The sequence below is a fragment of the Bos indicus genome, chromosome 1 (assembly GCF_029378745.1).
Source record: "Bos indicus isolate NIAB-ARS_2022 breed Sahiwal x Tharparkar chromosome 1, NIAB-ARS_B.indTharparkar_mat_pri_1.0, whole genome shotgun sequence".
Lineage (NCBI taxonomy): Eukaryota > Metazoa > Chordata > Mammalia > Artiodactyla > Bovidae > Bos > Bos indicus.
This window is the reverse complement of record NC_091760.1, coordinates 86,967,945-86,985,132: the sequence shown is the minus strand read 5'-3', so window position 1 is coordinate 86,985,132 and position 17,188 is coordinate 86,967,945. Positions and strand designations below refer to the sequence as shown.

Sequence of the window (17,188 nt, the reverse complement as noted above, 5' to 3'; positions counted from 1 at the left end):
CAAGTGAAGCACACTATAAATCTGGTCTTCCACTAAGGGAAAGGAAGTTAGGAAACTGTCCTAGTATTGCAAATGTCCAGCTGAGTGTGTTTTTTGATAGCCTAGAGCTGGCTTGCATTTCTGCTTTTCTTCCTAGAGTCTGAATAAATGATTCAGCTGACAGAACCTGGACTTACTCAGAATTAATTTCAGCAACTACAGCTGAAGAAGGAATGAACTTGGATTATAATGATTGTTCACAAATTATTAAAAACCGTATAGATGAGAATAGAGATAGGTATACATAGGAGTCATAGTTGTTTAGAATCTCATAGGCTTTAGAATCTCCAATTCATGATGATACTGGATGGCTGGGTTGAAGGGTAGCGAGTATCCCCATCTACAAACGTCTAAGTGACAGAGAATGCCAGCAGAAGACAACACTTAGTCCTTGTTCTGTTTCGGTTCTTGCCAGCAATAAAATACCAAAACTTAATATAACTTAGTTCAGTCCAGTCGCTCAGTCGTGTCCTACTCTTGGCGACCCCATGAATTGCAGCACGCCAGGCCTCCTGGTCCATCACCAACTCCCGGAGTTCACTCAAACTCATGTCCATTGAGTCGGTGATGCCATCCAGCCATCTCATCCTCTGTCGTCCCCTTCTCCTGCCCCCAATCCCTCCCAGCATCAGAGTCTTTTCCAACGAGTCAACTCTTCACATCAGGTGGCCAAAGTAAAGTCTGACACTGTTTCCACTCTTTCCCCATCTATTTCTCATGAAGTGATGGGACCAGATGCCATGATCTTTGTTTTCTGAATGTTGAGCTTTAAGGCAACTTTTTCACTCTCCTCTTTCCTTTTCATCGAGAGACTTTAGTTCCTCTTCACTTTCTGCCGTAAGGGTGGTGTCATCTGCATATCTGAGGTTATTGATATTTCTCGCGGCCATCTTGATTCCAGCTTGTGCTTCTGGCCCAGCGTTTCTCATGATGTACTCTAACTTAACCATTCCATAAATACTGTGCTAGGCTTTGGTTGGTGGCTCAATAATAGAAGCTACTGTGCAATTCCAGGGCTTCCCTGATAGCTCAGTTAGTGAAGAATCCACCTGCAATGCAGGAGACTCTAGTTCAATTCTTGGGTAGGAAAGATCTGCTGGAGAAGGGATAGGCTACCCACTATGCTATTCTTGGCCTGGAGAATTCCATGGACTGTATAGTCCATGGGGTCACAAAGAGACATGACTGAGCGACTTTACATTTTCACTATGCAATTCCAGTGTGTTGGGCCCTGTGCATTTATATAAATTACCTGATTTCAATAAACAACATAGATAACTTTTACTGTCTCTATATTATAAATGAGAAAATAAGCATAGAGAAATAACTTTCCCAAGGTCACAGTACCAGTCCTTGCCTGTTTGGAATACACTTCAACTTCCAGGTAATTTCCAAAGTAAAATAGGGCAAAGAATGAGAATTTTGGTGAACATTCAAAGTGATAGTAAGATTAATCAGTTTTTATATTTCACAAATCTCACTGGAATAATGTTTTACAAAAAAACAAACCAGCTTTTTACCCATCTTATTCATTGGACTTGGCTGTGCCTTTTGCTTCCTGTTAAAAGAAATGACAATAAATACACCAGTGATCCAGAGAATTACTGCCTTTCAGAAGGAATTGCAAGTGACAGTTGTAAACAATGACAGTTTTTGTTAAGAAATACTTTTCCCCAAGATTTGAAGGAGACAGTACTCATTTAAGTATATATATTCTGATACATTTATTTGAAGACCAGTTTTATAACATAGTCATACTTCACCCTCTGTTCCAAAGTTCAGAGTGTTGGGCACATGTTATGATAAAGAACTGACAAATAACTAAATCTGGTAGTCTACCAGAAATTTACAGAATTCCTATTGCAAATCTAATTACGCCTGGCTTTCTTTCAACTGCTTATTAAATCAAGGAAATATTGAAAACATATTCTTGGTTGTATCTTGAGAGCAGAATCTTCACTATGTTTGACTTCTTTCAAGATCAGAGTGGCCTACTTCTAGAAATTTAAGCTCCACTGTTGCTATATAGTGGTTCTCTTTCCTATCAGCTGTTTTCTTGGTGGAGGGAGGGGGAGAGGTAATGCTAAAAGAAGAAACTAACAGATTTCTTCTCCCAAAGTCTGAGAAATGTTTCTTTTAATAAATAAAACCTAATTTCAGGATCATCTAGGCCAAAATAATTTTAATAGTGTTGTAAACTATATAGTACAGTAAATCTTTAGCGATTTCTTCCTAAAAGATTCTGTTACATTAGAAGTGAGAAGTTTCATGGCTAGCATGAAGTTTTTACATTTTTCACTCAATAAAACTTTTCTCTGGTCATTTTGTATTTCTAACACTTAGTAGGCCTTTATATCAGTATAAGGCATCCAGAAGTATACAGTGTGATATACTATTTTAAACTTAGGAGACTTTGGGTTTTGTGTTTACAACTTGTTCAAGAGAGATTTAAAATTTTATTTGTTGGTCTTTCTGCTTTTACCAGTACTGGAGGCACTGCTAGCACTAGTTGGTCTGGAAGTGCTGCCAGTTAGTGGAGAGGCTGGGAAGTTCAGCTCTAATACTTTGATCGAAGTCTGAGAAGCAGAAGTGCTTGTGCTCTTAGATGACCTAGAATAAAACCAGAGTTACAATAGTGTAATTCAGAATTTGTATTTTAGTAGAGACCCTCTCATTAATCGCAAAGATGCCATAATCCCACAAGTACTTAAAGAGATCAAAAAAGATACATTGTTAAGAGTGGTAATAATGAATTCTAAAAGACCATTAATAGTATCAGGAAATTAAGAAGAAAGAGATGATAAACATAAAGTTTCAAATCAGTAGAAAAATAGTTCTGCAAATATATTTCTATTTAAAAAAATGTTTCAACTATAATTTAGAATCATTAGGTATTAAAAGTTTGCCAAATCATTCAACAAAAGGTAAGAAAAGAGGCAAGAAAATTTGAGTGCTGGCAATAGTGATTAAAATGATAGATTATATAATTTGAGCCAAAAAGAAGAAAATGAGGGACCTATTGACAGGATAAAGTGGTGGGGTCATTTGAAAAACATAACTATCCATACAATTCTGAATGCTAAGTTTTGAAAGTATGCTTTTACAAAAATACTAGGGTGGGATGGGTGAATTTAACTCAGATGACCATTATATCTACTACTGTGGGCAGGAATCGCTTAGAAGAAATAGAGTACCGATTATAGTCAACAAGAGTCCGAAATGCAGTGCATGGATGCAATCTCAAAAACGATAGAATGACTTCTGTTCGTTTCCAAGGCAAACCATTCAATATCACGGTAACCCAAGTCTATGCCCTGACCAGTAACGCTGAAGAAGCTGAAGTTGAACAGTTCTATGAAGACCTACAAGATCTTTTAGAACTAAGAGCCAAAAAAGATGTCCTTTTCATTATAGGGGAGTGGAATGCAAAAGTAGGAAGTCAAGAAACACTGGGGGTAACAGGCAAATTTGGCCTTGGAGTACAGAATGAAGGGGGCAAAGACTAATAGAGTTCTGCCAAGAGAACGCACTGGTCATAGCAAACACCCTTTTCTAACAACACAAGAGAAGACCCTACACATGGACATCACCAGATGGCCAACACCGAAATCAGATTGATTATATTCTTTGCAGCCAAAGATGGAGAAGCTCTATACAGGCAGCAAAAACAAGACGGGGAGCAGCTCAGATCATGAACTCCAGCTCAGATCATGAACTCCTTACTGCCAAATTCAGACTGAAGAAAGGGGGGGAAATCACAACCATTCAGGTATGACCTAAATCAAATCCCATATGATTATACAGTGGAAGTGAGAAAGAGATTTAAGGGACTAGATCTGATACAGTGCCAGATGAACTATAGATGGACGTTCATGACATTGTACAGGAGACAAGACCATCCCCAGGAAAAGAAATGCAAAAAAGCAAAATGGCTATCTGAGGAGGGCTTACAAATAGCTGTAAAAAGAAGAGAAGCAAAAAGCAAAGGAAAGGAAAGATATAAGCATCTGAATGCAGAGTTCCAAAGAATAGCAAGGAGAGATAAGAAAGCCTTCCTCAGCGATGAATGCAAAGAAATAGAGGAAAACAACAGAATGGGAAAGACGAGGTCTCTTCAAGGAAATTAGAGATACCAAGGGAATATTTCATGCAAAGATGGGCTCAATGAAGGACAGAAATGATATGGACCTGACAGAAGCAGAAGATATTAAGAAGAGGTAGCAAGAATACACAGAAGAACTGTACAAAAAAAGACCTTCACGACCCAGATAATCACGATGGTGTGACCACTCACCTAGAACCAGACATCCTGGAATGTGAAGTCAAGTGGGCCTTAGGAAGCATCACTACAAACAAAGATAGTGGAGGCGATGGAATTCCAATTGAGCTATTTCAAATCCAAAAAGATGCTGTGAAAGTGCTGCAGTCAATATGTCAACAAATTTGAAAAACTCAGCAGTGGCCATAGACTGGAAAAGGTGAGTTTTCATTCCAATCCCAAAGAAAGGCAATGCCAAAGAATGCTCAAACTACTGCACAATTGCACTCATATCACACGCTAGCAAAGTAATGCTCAAAATTCTCCAAGCCAGGTTTCAGCAATACATGAACCATGAACTTTCAGGTGTTCAAGCTGGTTTTCGAAAAGGCAGAGGAACCAGAGATCAAATTGCCAACATCCGCTGGATCATGGAAAAAGCAAGAGAGTTACAGAAAAACATCTATTTCTGCTTTATTGACTATGTCAAAGCCTTTGACTGTTTGGATCACAATAAACTGTGGAAAATTCTGAAAGAGATGGGAATACCAGACCACCTGACCTGCCTCTTGAGAAACCTATATGCAGGTCAGGAAGCAACAGTTAGATCTGGACATGGAACAACAGACTGGTTCCAAATAGGAAAAGGAATACATCAAGGCTGTATATTGTCACCCTGCTTATTTAACTTATATGCAGAGTACATCATGAGAAACGCTGAGCTGGAAGAAGCACAAGCTGGAGTCAAGATTGCTGGGAGAAATAATAACCTCAGATATGCAGATGACACCACCCTTATGGCAGAAAGTGAAGAACTAAAGAGCCTCTTGATGAAAATGAAAGAGGACAGTGAAAAAGTTGGCTTAAAGCTCAACATTCAGAAAACAAAGATCATGGCATCTGGTCCCATCATTTCCCAGCAAATAGATGGGAAACAGTGGCTAACTTTATTTTGGGGGGCTCCAAAATCACTACAGATGGTAACTGCAGCCATGAAATTAAAAGACACTTACTTCTTGGAAGGAAAGTTATGACCAACCTAGATAGCATATTCAAAAGCAGAGACGTTGCTTTGTCAACAAAGGTCTGTCTAGTCCAGGCTATGGGTTTTCCAGTAGTCACGTATGGATGTGAGAGTTGGACTATAAAGAAAGCTGAGTGCTGAAGAATTGATGTTTTTAAACTATGGTGTTGGAGAAGACTCTTGAGAGTCCCTTGGACTGCAACGAGATCCAACCAGTCCATCCTAAAGGAAATCAGTCCTGGGTGTTGATTGGAAGGACTGATGTTGAAGCTGAAACTCCAATACTTTGGCACCTGATGCAAGAGCTGACTGATTTGAAAAGACCCTGATGCTGGAAAGATTGAGGGCAGGAGGAGAAGGGGACGACAGAGGATGAGATGGCTGGATGGCATCACTGACTCAATGGACCTGAGTTTGGGTGAACTCCAGGAGTTGGTGATGGACAGGGAGACCTGGTGTGCGGGTCTCCCCCCCGCACATGCGGTCGCAGAGTCGGACACGACAGCGACTGAACTGAACTGAGGGTGTTTAAGTGGGTGGTCACCATGTTTACATAGAAAATGTTTATGATTTTGTTTTACTTAAAAAATATCTTTTAGGAAATCCTTTCATGACATCTTGCTGTGGAGTAATGAAAAGTAATACGGTTCTGAATGTGGCAGATTGGGAATTTTAAGATGAGGATCATCTTTATTATTATTTATTATTTTGTCAGCAAGGCACAGGAACATTGACTAAATGTCTACCTGATACAATTCTGGATAAAACTAAACTGCAGAAGAAAAAATAATTTCCTTTTTAGCAAACCAAAGCAGCATAAATAAAATTCTAACTTCTTAGATTTTACAGTGGATTTTAATCTTATAAATCTTACTCAATATGTATGTACAGCTAAGTGGTCCTTTTATGGTTTACTCAATTCTCCCCACACTCAGGGATGACCATGCTATGTGTATCATCCAAAATGTCACCCTGCTTTATCCTGCTGAAATAGCTAATAGTCACAAAGCACTATATGTCAAACTGGAAATGCTAACACCAGAGAGAAGCCAGAAGAGTCTTGTGCTGCTGGCTGGTTTCTGCCTCTGACACAAACATCAGAAGGTAGGGAAAGTGGGGGAGAGTACTAGCAGTGCACTGGCAGGTCCAACAGCGATGGCATATGGAAGTGGCCGAATTTGCTTGGGATGGAAGCTGTAACTTAGTGAATCAGGAGATGGTGTTTTCTCCTTCCACTTACCTTGCTGATAACAGTGAAGTCTGGGAAGGAGATCTAGAACTGTGACGACTACCTTTAGTACTAGTTGTAGGTAGTTCTAAACCACTCTGGAAAAATATTCAAGAGCAATCATTAGTACCACTGCATTTCAGAGTATTTTTCAATAGATTTCATTTTATGTTTTTTAATTAAATTTTTCTTCATGAAATGTTTAAGAAATATTTGACTAGAAGATAACCTTATTACCTGTTGAAAGTATGTTTGAAGGATAACACCGATCTCAGCATTTTCTTGTGTGATATCAACTATCATTTCATCAATGATCTTGTGAAGCTGTTTCACTTCACGAAGTTTGATATCTTGTTCTTCTAGTGTTTCATCTTTTGTATCTTTCAAAAGACGGACTTCCTTGGTGAGTTTTGCACACTGTTGGTCAACAGCAGTCAGTTATTTAAACCTATTTTCTAGAACTAAGTATTTTTTAATGGATGAAGGAAGATGTGAGGTTACCATTTGGAACTCCAAAACAAATATGACAGGTCAGTTTTTTAAAGTTTCCAATACCTGTTTAGTTACTCTTTCTAATTTTGGCTTCTGTTCCTCAGTTTCTCTGTTTAATTGAAGTACATAAGCTTGCTTCTCTGTTACTTTTTCTTTGACATTATTTGTTAAGTGTTCTATAACTGTTAAAGTATTTTCCATGCTCTGTAGAAAATAAATATTAACAAATTTATTGGTTAGGATCAGAAATAACTTATAATTGCCACTTGTCAAGTATTTAATTCTGATTCCTTTGTTTTTGTATATATGTGCTTGGTTGCTCAGTTGTAGCCAACTCTGCATATATAATGTACATTCTATTGGTAGATAATAAGTATAATGGTTTTATGGATTAAGTTTTATATATAATTCCACTGGAAGGTTATTATGGTATTTGGGAGAAAAACAATTCAAACAATGACTATTGAAAGCACACAGTTTTCAAAGATTCCCAACTCATATAATCTATTCCTTTAATAAAAAAAAATCTCTGTAAGTGCACTCAGTCATGTCCAGCTCTGTGACCCTTTCAACTGTAGCCTGCCAGGCTCTTCTGTTCATGGGATTTTTCAGGGAAGAATACTGGAGTGGGTTGCCATTTCCTCCTCCAGTGGATCTTCCCAAACCAGGGATTGCACCCCTCTCTCTTGTGTCTGCTGCATTGGCAGGTGGATTCTTTACCACTGAGCCATCAGGGAAGCCCTTAAATGTTTATATGCTGCTGCTCCTGCTAAGTCACTTCAGTCGTGTCCGACTCTGTGTGACCCCAGAGATGGCAGCCCACCAGGCTCGCCCGTCCCTGGGATTCTCTAGGCAAGAACACGAGTGGGTTGCCATTTCCTTCTCCAATGCATGAAAGTGAAAAGTGAAAGTGAAGTCGTTCAGTCGTGTCCGACTCTTAGCGACCCCATGGACTGCAGCCTACCAGGCTCCTCCGTCCATAGGATTTTCCAGGCAAGAGTACTGGAGTGGGGTGCCATTGCCTTCTCCAAAATGTTTATATAGAGCCTGCTTATTACCATGCACATTGTTTTCTCATCTTTCAAATTTTTGTTTTAAGGAATAGTCTTTTAAGGTGATTTTAAAGGATTTAACTGAAATAAAGATTAGGGGATATCATAGGTAGTTAGCTGTAATTTATCCACTGATTACCAAGTAATTGTCAGGGCTTAGCACTGGGATTTTAACTAGTTAATACTTTGAGCACTTTTTTCTCATTTAAGTGAGATATCTCTAACTGCTTCTCTATAAAAAATTGTATATTAACAAGAGTAGAATAATTATAATAGTGCTAGTTAACTTTTACTAAGGGCTTATTATTAAAGCCTATAGAATTTACCTGGATATCTTCCTGTAGTTCTCTGATTTGTCTTTGTTTGTATCTATATTTTTCATCAACAGCTCTTTTTTGTTCTTCTAGTTGAATTTTTACCTCATACTCAGCACCTAGAATTTAAAAGAATTTTGCTTTAAATTTTTAACGTGCTGTGTAGAAAGCAAATTTAAAATAATACATAATTTAAACTTCTAATATTTTTCATTATGAAAGATCAACTTCCGTATGTCTAATTTTTGAAAAATAGGATGTGAAATAACTATTCTTATTTTGTCAACATAGAGCACCCAGTATGCTGCTGTGTTTTTCAGATTTGAAATGAACTCTGTAGAGGAGTACTATGCCACATCACTACAACTAGTAACAGATGGAATTAACACCTTAGCATTTATTTTAAGTGGGGGAGGGAAGGGGGGTTGTGGTGATTAGGTTTTCAGCTGAATCAAACATGAGGCACTTGTTTTCCTTATCGCATAGTGATCCTCTTTTTAAAATAACTATGCAGCTTTCATTGCATGTACATTCATTTAAAAGTTTCAATAATTTCTACATACTAGATGGAGTCACTTTCTGAAAAGATTGTTTGTAATTGTTGTTGCAGCTGTTCAGCACTTGCAGGGTGTTTCCTAGAGCATAGATTTCTTTTTCAGCTTTGTTGATCTTAGCATCCAAACTGTCACCTTCCCTTTGAAGTTCTTCTTTTTCTTGAGCAGCCTGTTTAAAACAGAATAGAATAGATTGGTTAAAAGTATTTATCATGGCGGGCGGGTGGGGGGGGGGGTGCAGAAGAATGTCTGTGATCAGGGCAGGAAGTACTTAACTCACAATACCAATTTGCCTTGGGACGCTCATGCAGCACCAAGCATTTATTTCTTGCACTTGATTTACCAAATCCTGAAGGCCTTCCAAATATAGCACTTAGGATACAAAACCATGATGGGAGTTAACTAAAACTTAACATGAAGACTCGAACAAAAATGACCAAAAAATATAAACTTTACTGAGAAAAGAAAAGGTTAAGTAGAAGAGGTTTCAAATTAGATATTAAATAAAAGGAATGTATGTTTCTTGCCTGGAAGAGGTTTGGCACACTTTGACATTTTAAATCTTAGGAGTAAAAGAGGTTAGCAAGCTAAACCCATGAAAGTGAAAGTGTTAGTTGCTCAGTTGTGTCCAACTCTGCAACCCCATGGACTGTTAACCCGCCAGGCTCCTCTGTCCATGTAATTCTCCAGGAAGAATATTGGAGTGGCTTGCCATTTCATTCTCTAGGGGATCTTCCCACCCCAGGAATTGAATATTTTTAAGAAGAAAAAATACTGCATGATTCTACTTACATGAGGTACCTAGAGCAGTCATATTCACAAAGGCAAAGTAGATTGGTGGTTGCCAGGGATTTCAGGGAGGGAGAAATGGGGAGTTAACTGTTTAACAGGTACAGTTTCAGTTCTGAAAGATAAAGTTCTGGAGACGGCTGTTGTGTTGACTGCACAACAATATGAATGTAGTTAATACTACTGAACTGTACACTTAAAAACTATTAAAACAGCAAATTTTAAGCCCAATTTCATGTATATATTCCTGGAGAAGAAAGTGTTAACCCACTGCAGTATCCTTGCCTGGAAAATCCCATGGACAAAGGAGCATGGTTGGCTACAGTCCATGGGGTTGCAAAGAGTCAGACAGAAGTGAGCAACTAACACTTCACTTCATGTATGTATTATCATATTTTAAAACAGCTTTAATTAAAGATAATTATGATAAATGTGGCCAGGAACAAGTGAAGTCTATAAACTGCTGAAAACCAAAAATTCCTCAGTAAGTAGTCAGCGGACTTCTGGGTTAGGCCTTCTAGAGTTGTGCCAAAACAGTTCCAAAGCACTTCTCCAATTAAAGACTGAGAGAGAGTATGCATATATATTTAAAAATGCCCCCATGAAAAGATGCTCCTCATCACTAATCATTACAGAAATTCAAATCAAAACTGCAGTGAGATCCCACCTTACACTAGTCAGAACAGCCATCATTATAAAGCCTAAAAATAGCACATGCTAGAGGAGGTGTGAAGAAAAGGGAATCTTCTTCCACTGTTGGTGAGGATGTAAATTGGTGCTGCCACTGTGGAAGACCTGTATGAAGGTTCCTGAAAAAACTACAAAGAGAGTTGCCATATGATCCAACAATCCTACTCCTGGGCATATACGCATATAAAATGATAACTCAGAAAAGATACATGGACCCCTCTGTTCACAACATTATTCACAAGACATGGAAACAACTTATATGTCCATGGACAGATGAATGGATTGATGTGGTACATATATACAATGGAATATTAACTCAGCTGTAGAAAAGAATAAAATAATGCAATGTGCAGCAACATGGTGGACCTAGAGGTTATCATACTAAATGAAGAAAGAGAAAGACAAATATCATATGATATCACTTACATGCAGACTCTAAAACAAGCCTATCTATGAAACAAACAGTTCCACAGACACATTAAACAGACTTGAAGTTGCAAAGGGTGGGGGAGAGGAGGGAAAGAGTGGGAGTTTGCGATTAGCAGATGCAAGTTTAGCCACTGGCCCACCAGGGGAGTCCAGAAGACTGTTGGTTTTTAATGACTAATATGGTAAAAGCGGGGTTCAGGAATCACACCTCTAGTTCTCATTTATTCTAAGCAAGCAAAAAGTTCTCACAGTCAACATTGCTGCCTCCTTCAAACCTGATCAAATTTTACATAACTTAAGATCTACAGTTTTTTTTAAGTCCTTCTCACGTTCACTATTGTGAAATTAACTATATTTTAGTTATCTTTCCTAAAGTGTTAAGATATTACAATTGGCTCAATTACTGAAGCAAATTTGTGGTAAAATGTATTTCTAAAAATAAGCTGATTGACATAGCAAACAGACGTGTGGTCACCAAGGGAGAGGGGGTGGGGAAGGGATGGGAGTTTGACATTAGCAGAAGCAAATTAATATATACAGGCTGGATAAACAACAAGATCCTATTGAATAAACCATAATGGGAAAGAATATTGGAAAAAGAATATATGTATAACTGAATCACCTTGCTGTACAGCAGAAATTTAACACTAAACAAATCAACAATACTTTAATAAAGTTTAAAAAAAAAAGTACCGAAACCTATTTTTAGTCAAAATCAACTAATAATTTCTTTGGTAAAGTTATTCAATCCCAAGTATCTATCTTTAAATCAGAATGTGATCACTGGAAAAGTTTTGGTAACATTTCAATTCTTAACATTTTCACTGTTTATTGTTTTATTATGCCTCAAGATACATACTTTATATCAAATAGTATGTAATAAAAAGCTTAGCAAAAAAAAAAAAATTCTGAGATAAACTACATCTAATTCTTTCAAGTTCAGTCTAGAATTAGCAAACATTTCATTTAAAATATAGTGTAGTGGGGAAAAGCTAGAATGAGTCAAAACAGCTAGATTTTAGTTGTAGATTTCCTCCTGCTGCTGCTGCTGCTAAGTCGCTTCAGTCCTGTCTGACTCTGTGCGACCCCAGAGACGGCAGCCCACCAGGCTCCCCCGTCCCTGGGATTCTCCAGGCAAGAACACTGGAGTAGGTTGCCATTTCCTTCTCCAATGCATGAAAGTGAAAAGTGAAAGTGAAGTCGCACAGTCATGTCCGACTCTTCACGACCCCATGGGCTGCAGCCTACAAGGCTCCTACATCCATGAGATTTTCCAGGCAAGAGTACTGGAGTGGGGTGCCATTGCCTTCTCCGTAGTAAGCTGAATAGCATTAAATAATTTACTTCACTACTCCAAGTGCAATTTGTCAAAGGCATTGGATTTGTTCATTTATACAAATTCCAGATCTAATTCCATATATACCTTAAACTTCTAAACCTTTATGGTCCCATTTACCTGTAAATCACCAATTATATAATGTTTTACCTTTTATCCTGGATTAGAAGAGCAGTTATTTGGAGAAGGAAATGGCAACCCACTCCAGTGTTCTTGCCTGGAGAATCCCAGGGATGGGGGAGCCTGGTGGGCTGCCGTCTATGGGGTCGCACAGAGTCAGACACGACTGAAGCGACTTAGCAGCAGTAGCAGCAGTATTTGGTAGAAATGTTCATACCTTTCTGTCAGCATTTTAAAGTAATTTTATTGGGCTGTTTGATTAAATTCTGATCAGAATTGAACTGTTTCCTTATAAAGATAAAAAGGAACTTGGAAATGTGATTTGAAAGATGCCAGACCTTCACTGATTGCTGATTATATTTTTTCTGACTCTTTTAAGAGTCAGATATAGAAGCTGCTAAGGTAGCAAAGATTGAAAGCAGGAGGAGAAGGGGATGGCGGGACAAGATGGTTGGATAGCATCACCAACTCAATGGACATGAGTTTGAGCAGACTCCAGGAGATGGTGAAGGACAGGGAAGTCTGGTGTGCTATAGTCCATGGGGTCGCAAAGAGTCAGACATGACTGAGTGACTGAACAATACAAGGTGGGTAAAAGGGAATATGACCATGTGTGTAACATAGACAAGAGGATACTTGCAGGACCAAAAATGAGGACTGTGGGTTAAACTGTTAACCTAAAAAAAAACACAAGAAGTCCCAACCCTCAGTACCTCAGAATGTGACCATATATGGAAATAGGGTCTTTGTGGATGTAATCAAGTTATGATGAACTCATTAGGGTAGGCCCTAGTCCACTATCACTAGTGTCCTTACAAAAATGGGGAATTTTAACACAGACAAAGAGGAAAGGCTGAAAAGACACAAGAAGAATGCCATGTGAAGATGAAGGCAGAGCTAATGATGATGCTTCCATAAGCTAAGGAATTCCAAAAACTGCCAGCAAACCACCAAAAACTAAGAGAGAGGCATATAACATATTGTCCCTCCCAACCCTTAGAAAGAACCAGTCCTGCTGACACCATCTTGGACTTCCAGCCACTACAACTGTAAGATGTCTATAGTATAAGCTACCTAATTGTGACACTTTGTTATAGCAGCTCTAACAAATTAATACAAGGGGTCAGCAAACAGTATGGGGAAGAGTAAGTATTTTAGGCTTTATGGGGCAGTCAGTCTCTAAACCACTAGTACTTAATACCACTTCTATTGTAGCATGAAACCAGCCAGAGACAATACATAAATGAATGAGTTTATGTATTGTGTGGTTCAGCACTTATTTATAAAATGGTAGTGGGAAGCACTTAGCCCAGAGTCCTTGGTTTGCTTACCCCTGAAATAGAGTATGCAGAAAATAAAAGAGTGGTTTGCTCTATAACCAAACTCCTCTCCCCCAGTGCTATAAACGTACATATATACGCCTATCAGGAAAGACCACCTTCTGGAGGAATGTAAAGGATATAAGGAAGGGAAAGGAGCCTGAATTGAGTGAATTTACATCCTAAGTCTACCACATTCAAAACTAGAAATGATGTTTAGCTTCTAAGTTTTTTCTAGCAGTGAAACTACTGAAATCATATTTTCAAAAAGTTAAATATTATGCTCATATGAACATAAACATGTCAAAGATTTTATCCAATTCATTAGTGAAAGAACCAGTAAGACATTTAGACAAGTTCAAAAAGAGAATTAGAACAGATTTTACATATATACAGAGTCAGAAATGCTGAAATTAATTTTCTTATAAAACTGGCTAATATCTTCTCAGTTCAATTCAGATCAGTTTAGTCTCTCAGTCATGTCCACCTCTTTGCGACCCCATGAATCATAGCACACCAGGCCTCCCTGTCCATCACCAACTCCCAGAGTTCACCCAAACTCATGTCCATCTATCAGTGATGCCATCCAGCCATATCATCCTCTGTCGTCCCGTTCTCCTCCTGTCCCCAATCCCTCCCAGCATCAGAGTCTTTTCCAATGAGTTAACTCTTTGCATGAGGTGGCCAAAGTATTGGAGTTTCAGCTTCAGCATCAGTCCTTCCAATGAACACCCAAGACTGATCTCCTTTAGAATGGACTGGTTGGATCTCCTTGCAGTCCAAGGGACTCTCAAGAGTCTTCTCCAACACCGCAGTTCAAAAACATCAATTCTTCAGCACTCAGCTTTCTTCACAGTCCAACTCTCACATCCGTACATGACCACTGGAAAAGCCATACCTTGACTAGACGGATCTTTGTGGACAAAGTAATGTCTCTGCTTATATGCTATCTAGGTTGGTCATAAATTTCCTTCCAAGGAGTAAGCGTCTTAATTTCATGGCTGCAATCACCATCTGCAGTGATTTTGGAGCCCAAAAAAATAAAATCTGACACTGTTTCCACTGTTTCCCATCTATTTCCCATGAAGTGATGGGACCAGATGCCATGATCTTAGTTTTCTGAATGTTGAGCTTTAAGCCAACTTTTTCACTCTCCTCTTTCACTTTCATCAAGAGGCTTTTGAGTTCCTCTTCACTTTCTGCCATAAGGGTGGTGTCATCTGCATATCTGAGGTTATTGATAGTTCTCCCAGAAATCTTGATTCCAGCTTGTGCTTCTTCCAGCCCAGCATTTCTCATGATGTACTCTGCATATAAGTTAAATGAGCAGGGTGACAATTATACAGCCTTAACGTACTCCTTTTCCTATTTGGAACCAGTCTGTTGTTCCATGTCCAGTTCTAATTGTTGCTTCCTGACCTGCATACATGTTTCTCAAGAGGCAGGTCAGGTGGTCTGGTATTCCCATTTTCCACAGTTTATTGTGATCCACAGTCAAAGGCTTTGGTAATGCAATATAATGCTTGGGCTATCTTTCCTACAAGCATTAAGTGAGTTGTATTACACTGGGAAAAATTCATTTGCATTGTTATGAGTGAAAATCATATGCATTACCATCATTTTTCCATAAGATAAAGTCTATCCCTCTAGAGAATGGTAAAATAGATTAGTCAACAGAAAATCAGTCAGAGGTGTGCATTCATGTAGAATCAGACAATCCCTGGAGGGCCTGCTAGAAAATGGCAAGCCTTCTCTGTCACCATGAAGTGGCATCATTGTACACCCACTGATTGCTTTTCCTCATTTTCAGACCATGGATGATTTTTCTTAATATTAAGCCAGACTGACTTTAGTTATTAAAGAAAGTTTCAGTTTTATACATCTGGCACACATGAGGAATAGTGAGTAAAACATTTAAATGTTCTATAAACAAAACATGTAAATAACTGTGTAGCAAGCTATGAACCCTGGAGAAGATGGAAAGTGGAATGTGGCATCAGGAAATTGAGAACAACTGACAGCCTTGATTAATGTCATATATTAGTTACATTGGCACAAAGGAATACTCCTCCTCATATGACCTGCCTGTTTTTTCCTAAAAAGTGGATACTTCCCATCAACATCATCATCATAACAGCAATAACAATAATTTCAGCTAACATTCATTGAGAGCACATTTTGTTCCATGCACTGCTTTAAGGGCTTTACATATATTTTCTCATTTACTTCTTACAACAAATGTAACAGTATCCTAATTTTGCAAGTGAGGACACTGAGGCCCCAAATGGTTAAGTAACTTATTCAAGGTCACCTACCTAATCAGTGATAGAATTAAGACTCGGACAAAAGCACTCTAACACCAATGCTTCATCAGAGCCCTTGTTGGGAGAGAAACTTCACTGCAATTGCAGCATCTATCTACTTCCCAAGAATTAACAGAATAGAGCCTCCAATTCACCCCTTGGGAACCTTCAAAACCTGAGAGGAGGAAACTACTGTTAATAGTGGACAGAAGCCTGAGGTACTAAAGACTGATGAGATAAGAAGCATTTGAGAGCTGGGACTCATTTCTCATATAGGTTGGATGGAATTTCCTGAGGCAAAGTGGCAGACATATGTGTTCAGGGCAGCCTAAAAGAAGGGGTACAGAGGGAAACTTAGAAGAGTAAGTAGAAGTCAACCACAAGATGGTAGTCAACTCTCAAAACATCAGGAAAAAAAAATAGTAAATTTATCTGATGTGTTTGTCTCCTAATATGAAGGCAAAGGAACAGCCTCCTTCCTCTCTGGATATCTGCCATACCAGGACAGCAATGGTAAACAGGAGTGTAAGATTCAGAGGTGGTGGAGCTCCAGGAGACAAAGTCTAGGTTGTGGTCATATGAGTGGATACAGTGAAGTAAAGCTTTGAGCCCAAAGTGAATGGGTTGTCATAAGCACGTGATACTGAGAGTGACAGTAGGTTTTAGAGTAAGAGTTTATGAACTTTGAATAAATGAGGGAACACAACATGACACAGGTGTGAAGAACCGACTCACTAGAAAAGACCCTGATGCTGGGAAAGATTGAAGGCAAGAGAAGAGGACAACAGAGGATAAGATGGTTGCATATATCACCGACTCAATGGACATGAGTTTGAGTAAACTCCGGGAATTGATGGACAGGGAAGCCTGGCAGGCTGCAGTCCATGGGGTTGCAAAGAGACGGACACGACTGAGCGACTAAACTGAAGTGAACTGAACTGAATGTGACACAAATGATAGCCAAAAAAAAAAAAAAAAAAAACCTGTGTCTGAATGGTGTAGGCTTTTCTTTGACCTCATGTGTATAAAACTAATAGTCCTTCAGTACCTCCATCTAGCAACTCATGTTCTATGACCCTAATTATGTGCAATAGCTACTGGACAGCTATGATATTTGAAATTCCATAGCAAAAAAAAAAAAAAAAAATACCATTTGGTTGTTAACAAGAGCTTGGGATTCATTCCAATCCCAAAGAAAGGCAATGCCAAAGAATGCTCAAACTACCACATAATTGCAGTCA

General features: G+C 38.7%; 1 protein-coding gene across 1 annotated transcript in view; it reads right to left on the bottom strand.

Annotated features, from left to right (window-relative positions):
- Positions 1–1,748: 1,748 nt before the first annotated feature.
- The window catches only part of CCDC39 (coiled-coil domain 39 molecular ruler complex subunit), a 52,364-nt gene continuing 36,924 nt past the window's right edge, over positions 1,749–17,188 (bottom strand). Inside the window, exons 15-20 of the mRNA XM_019959271.2 lie at positions 8,971–9,130; positions 8,420–8,526; positions 7,105–7,245; positions 6,787–6,966; positions 6,562–6,647; positions 1,749–2,649 (exon numbers count right to left, since the gene is read on the bottom strand). Of these exons, the coding sequence (XP_019814830.2) occupies positions 2,496–2,649; positions 6,562–6,647; positions 6,787–6,966; positions 7,105–7,245; positions 8,420–8,526; positions 8,971–9,130 (828 nt within the window). The 3' untranslated portion in view covers positions 1,749–2,495. The remainder of the gene's footprint in view (positions 2,650–6,561; positions 6,648–6,786; positions 6,967–7,104; positions 7,246–8,419; positions 8,527–8,970; positions 9,131–17,188) is intronic.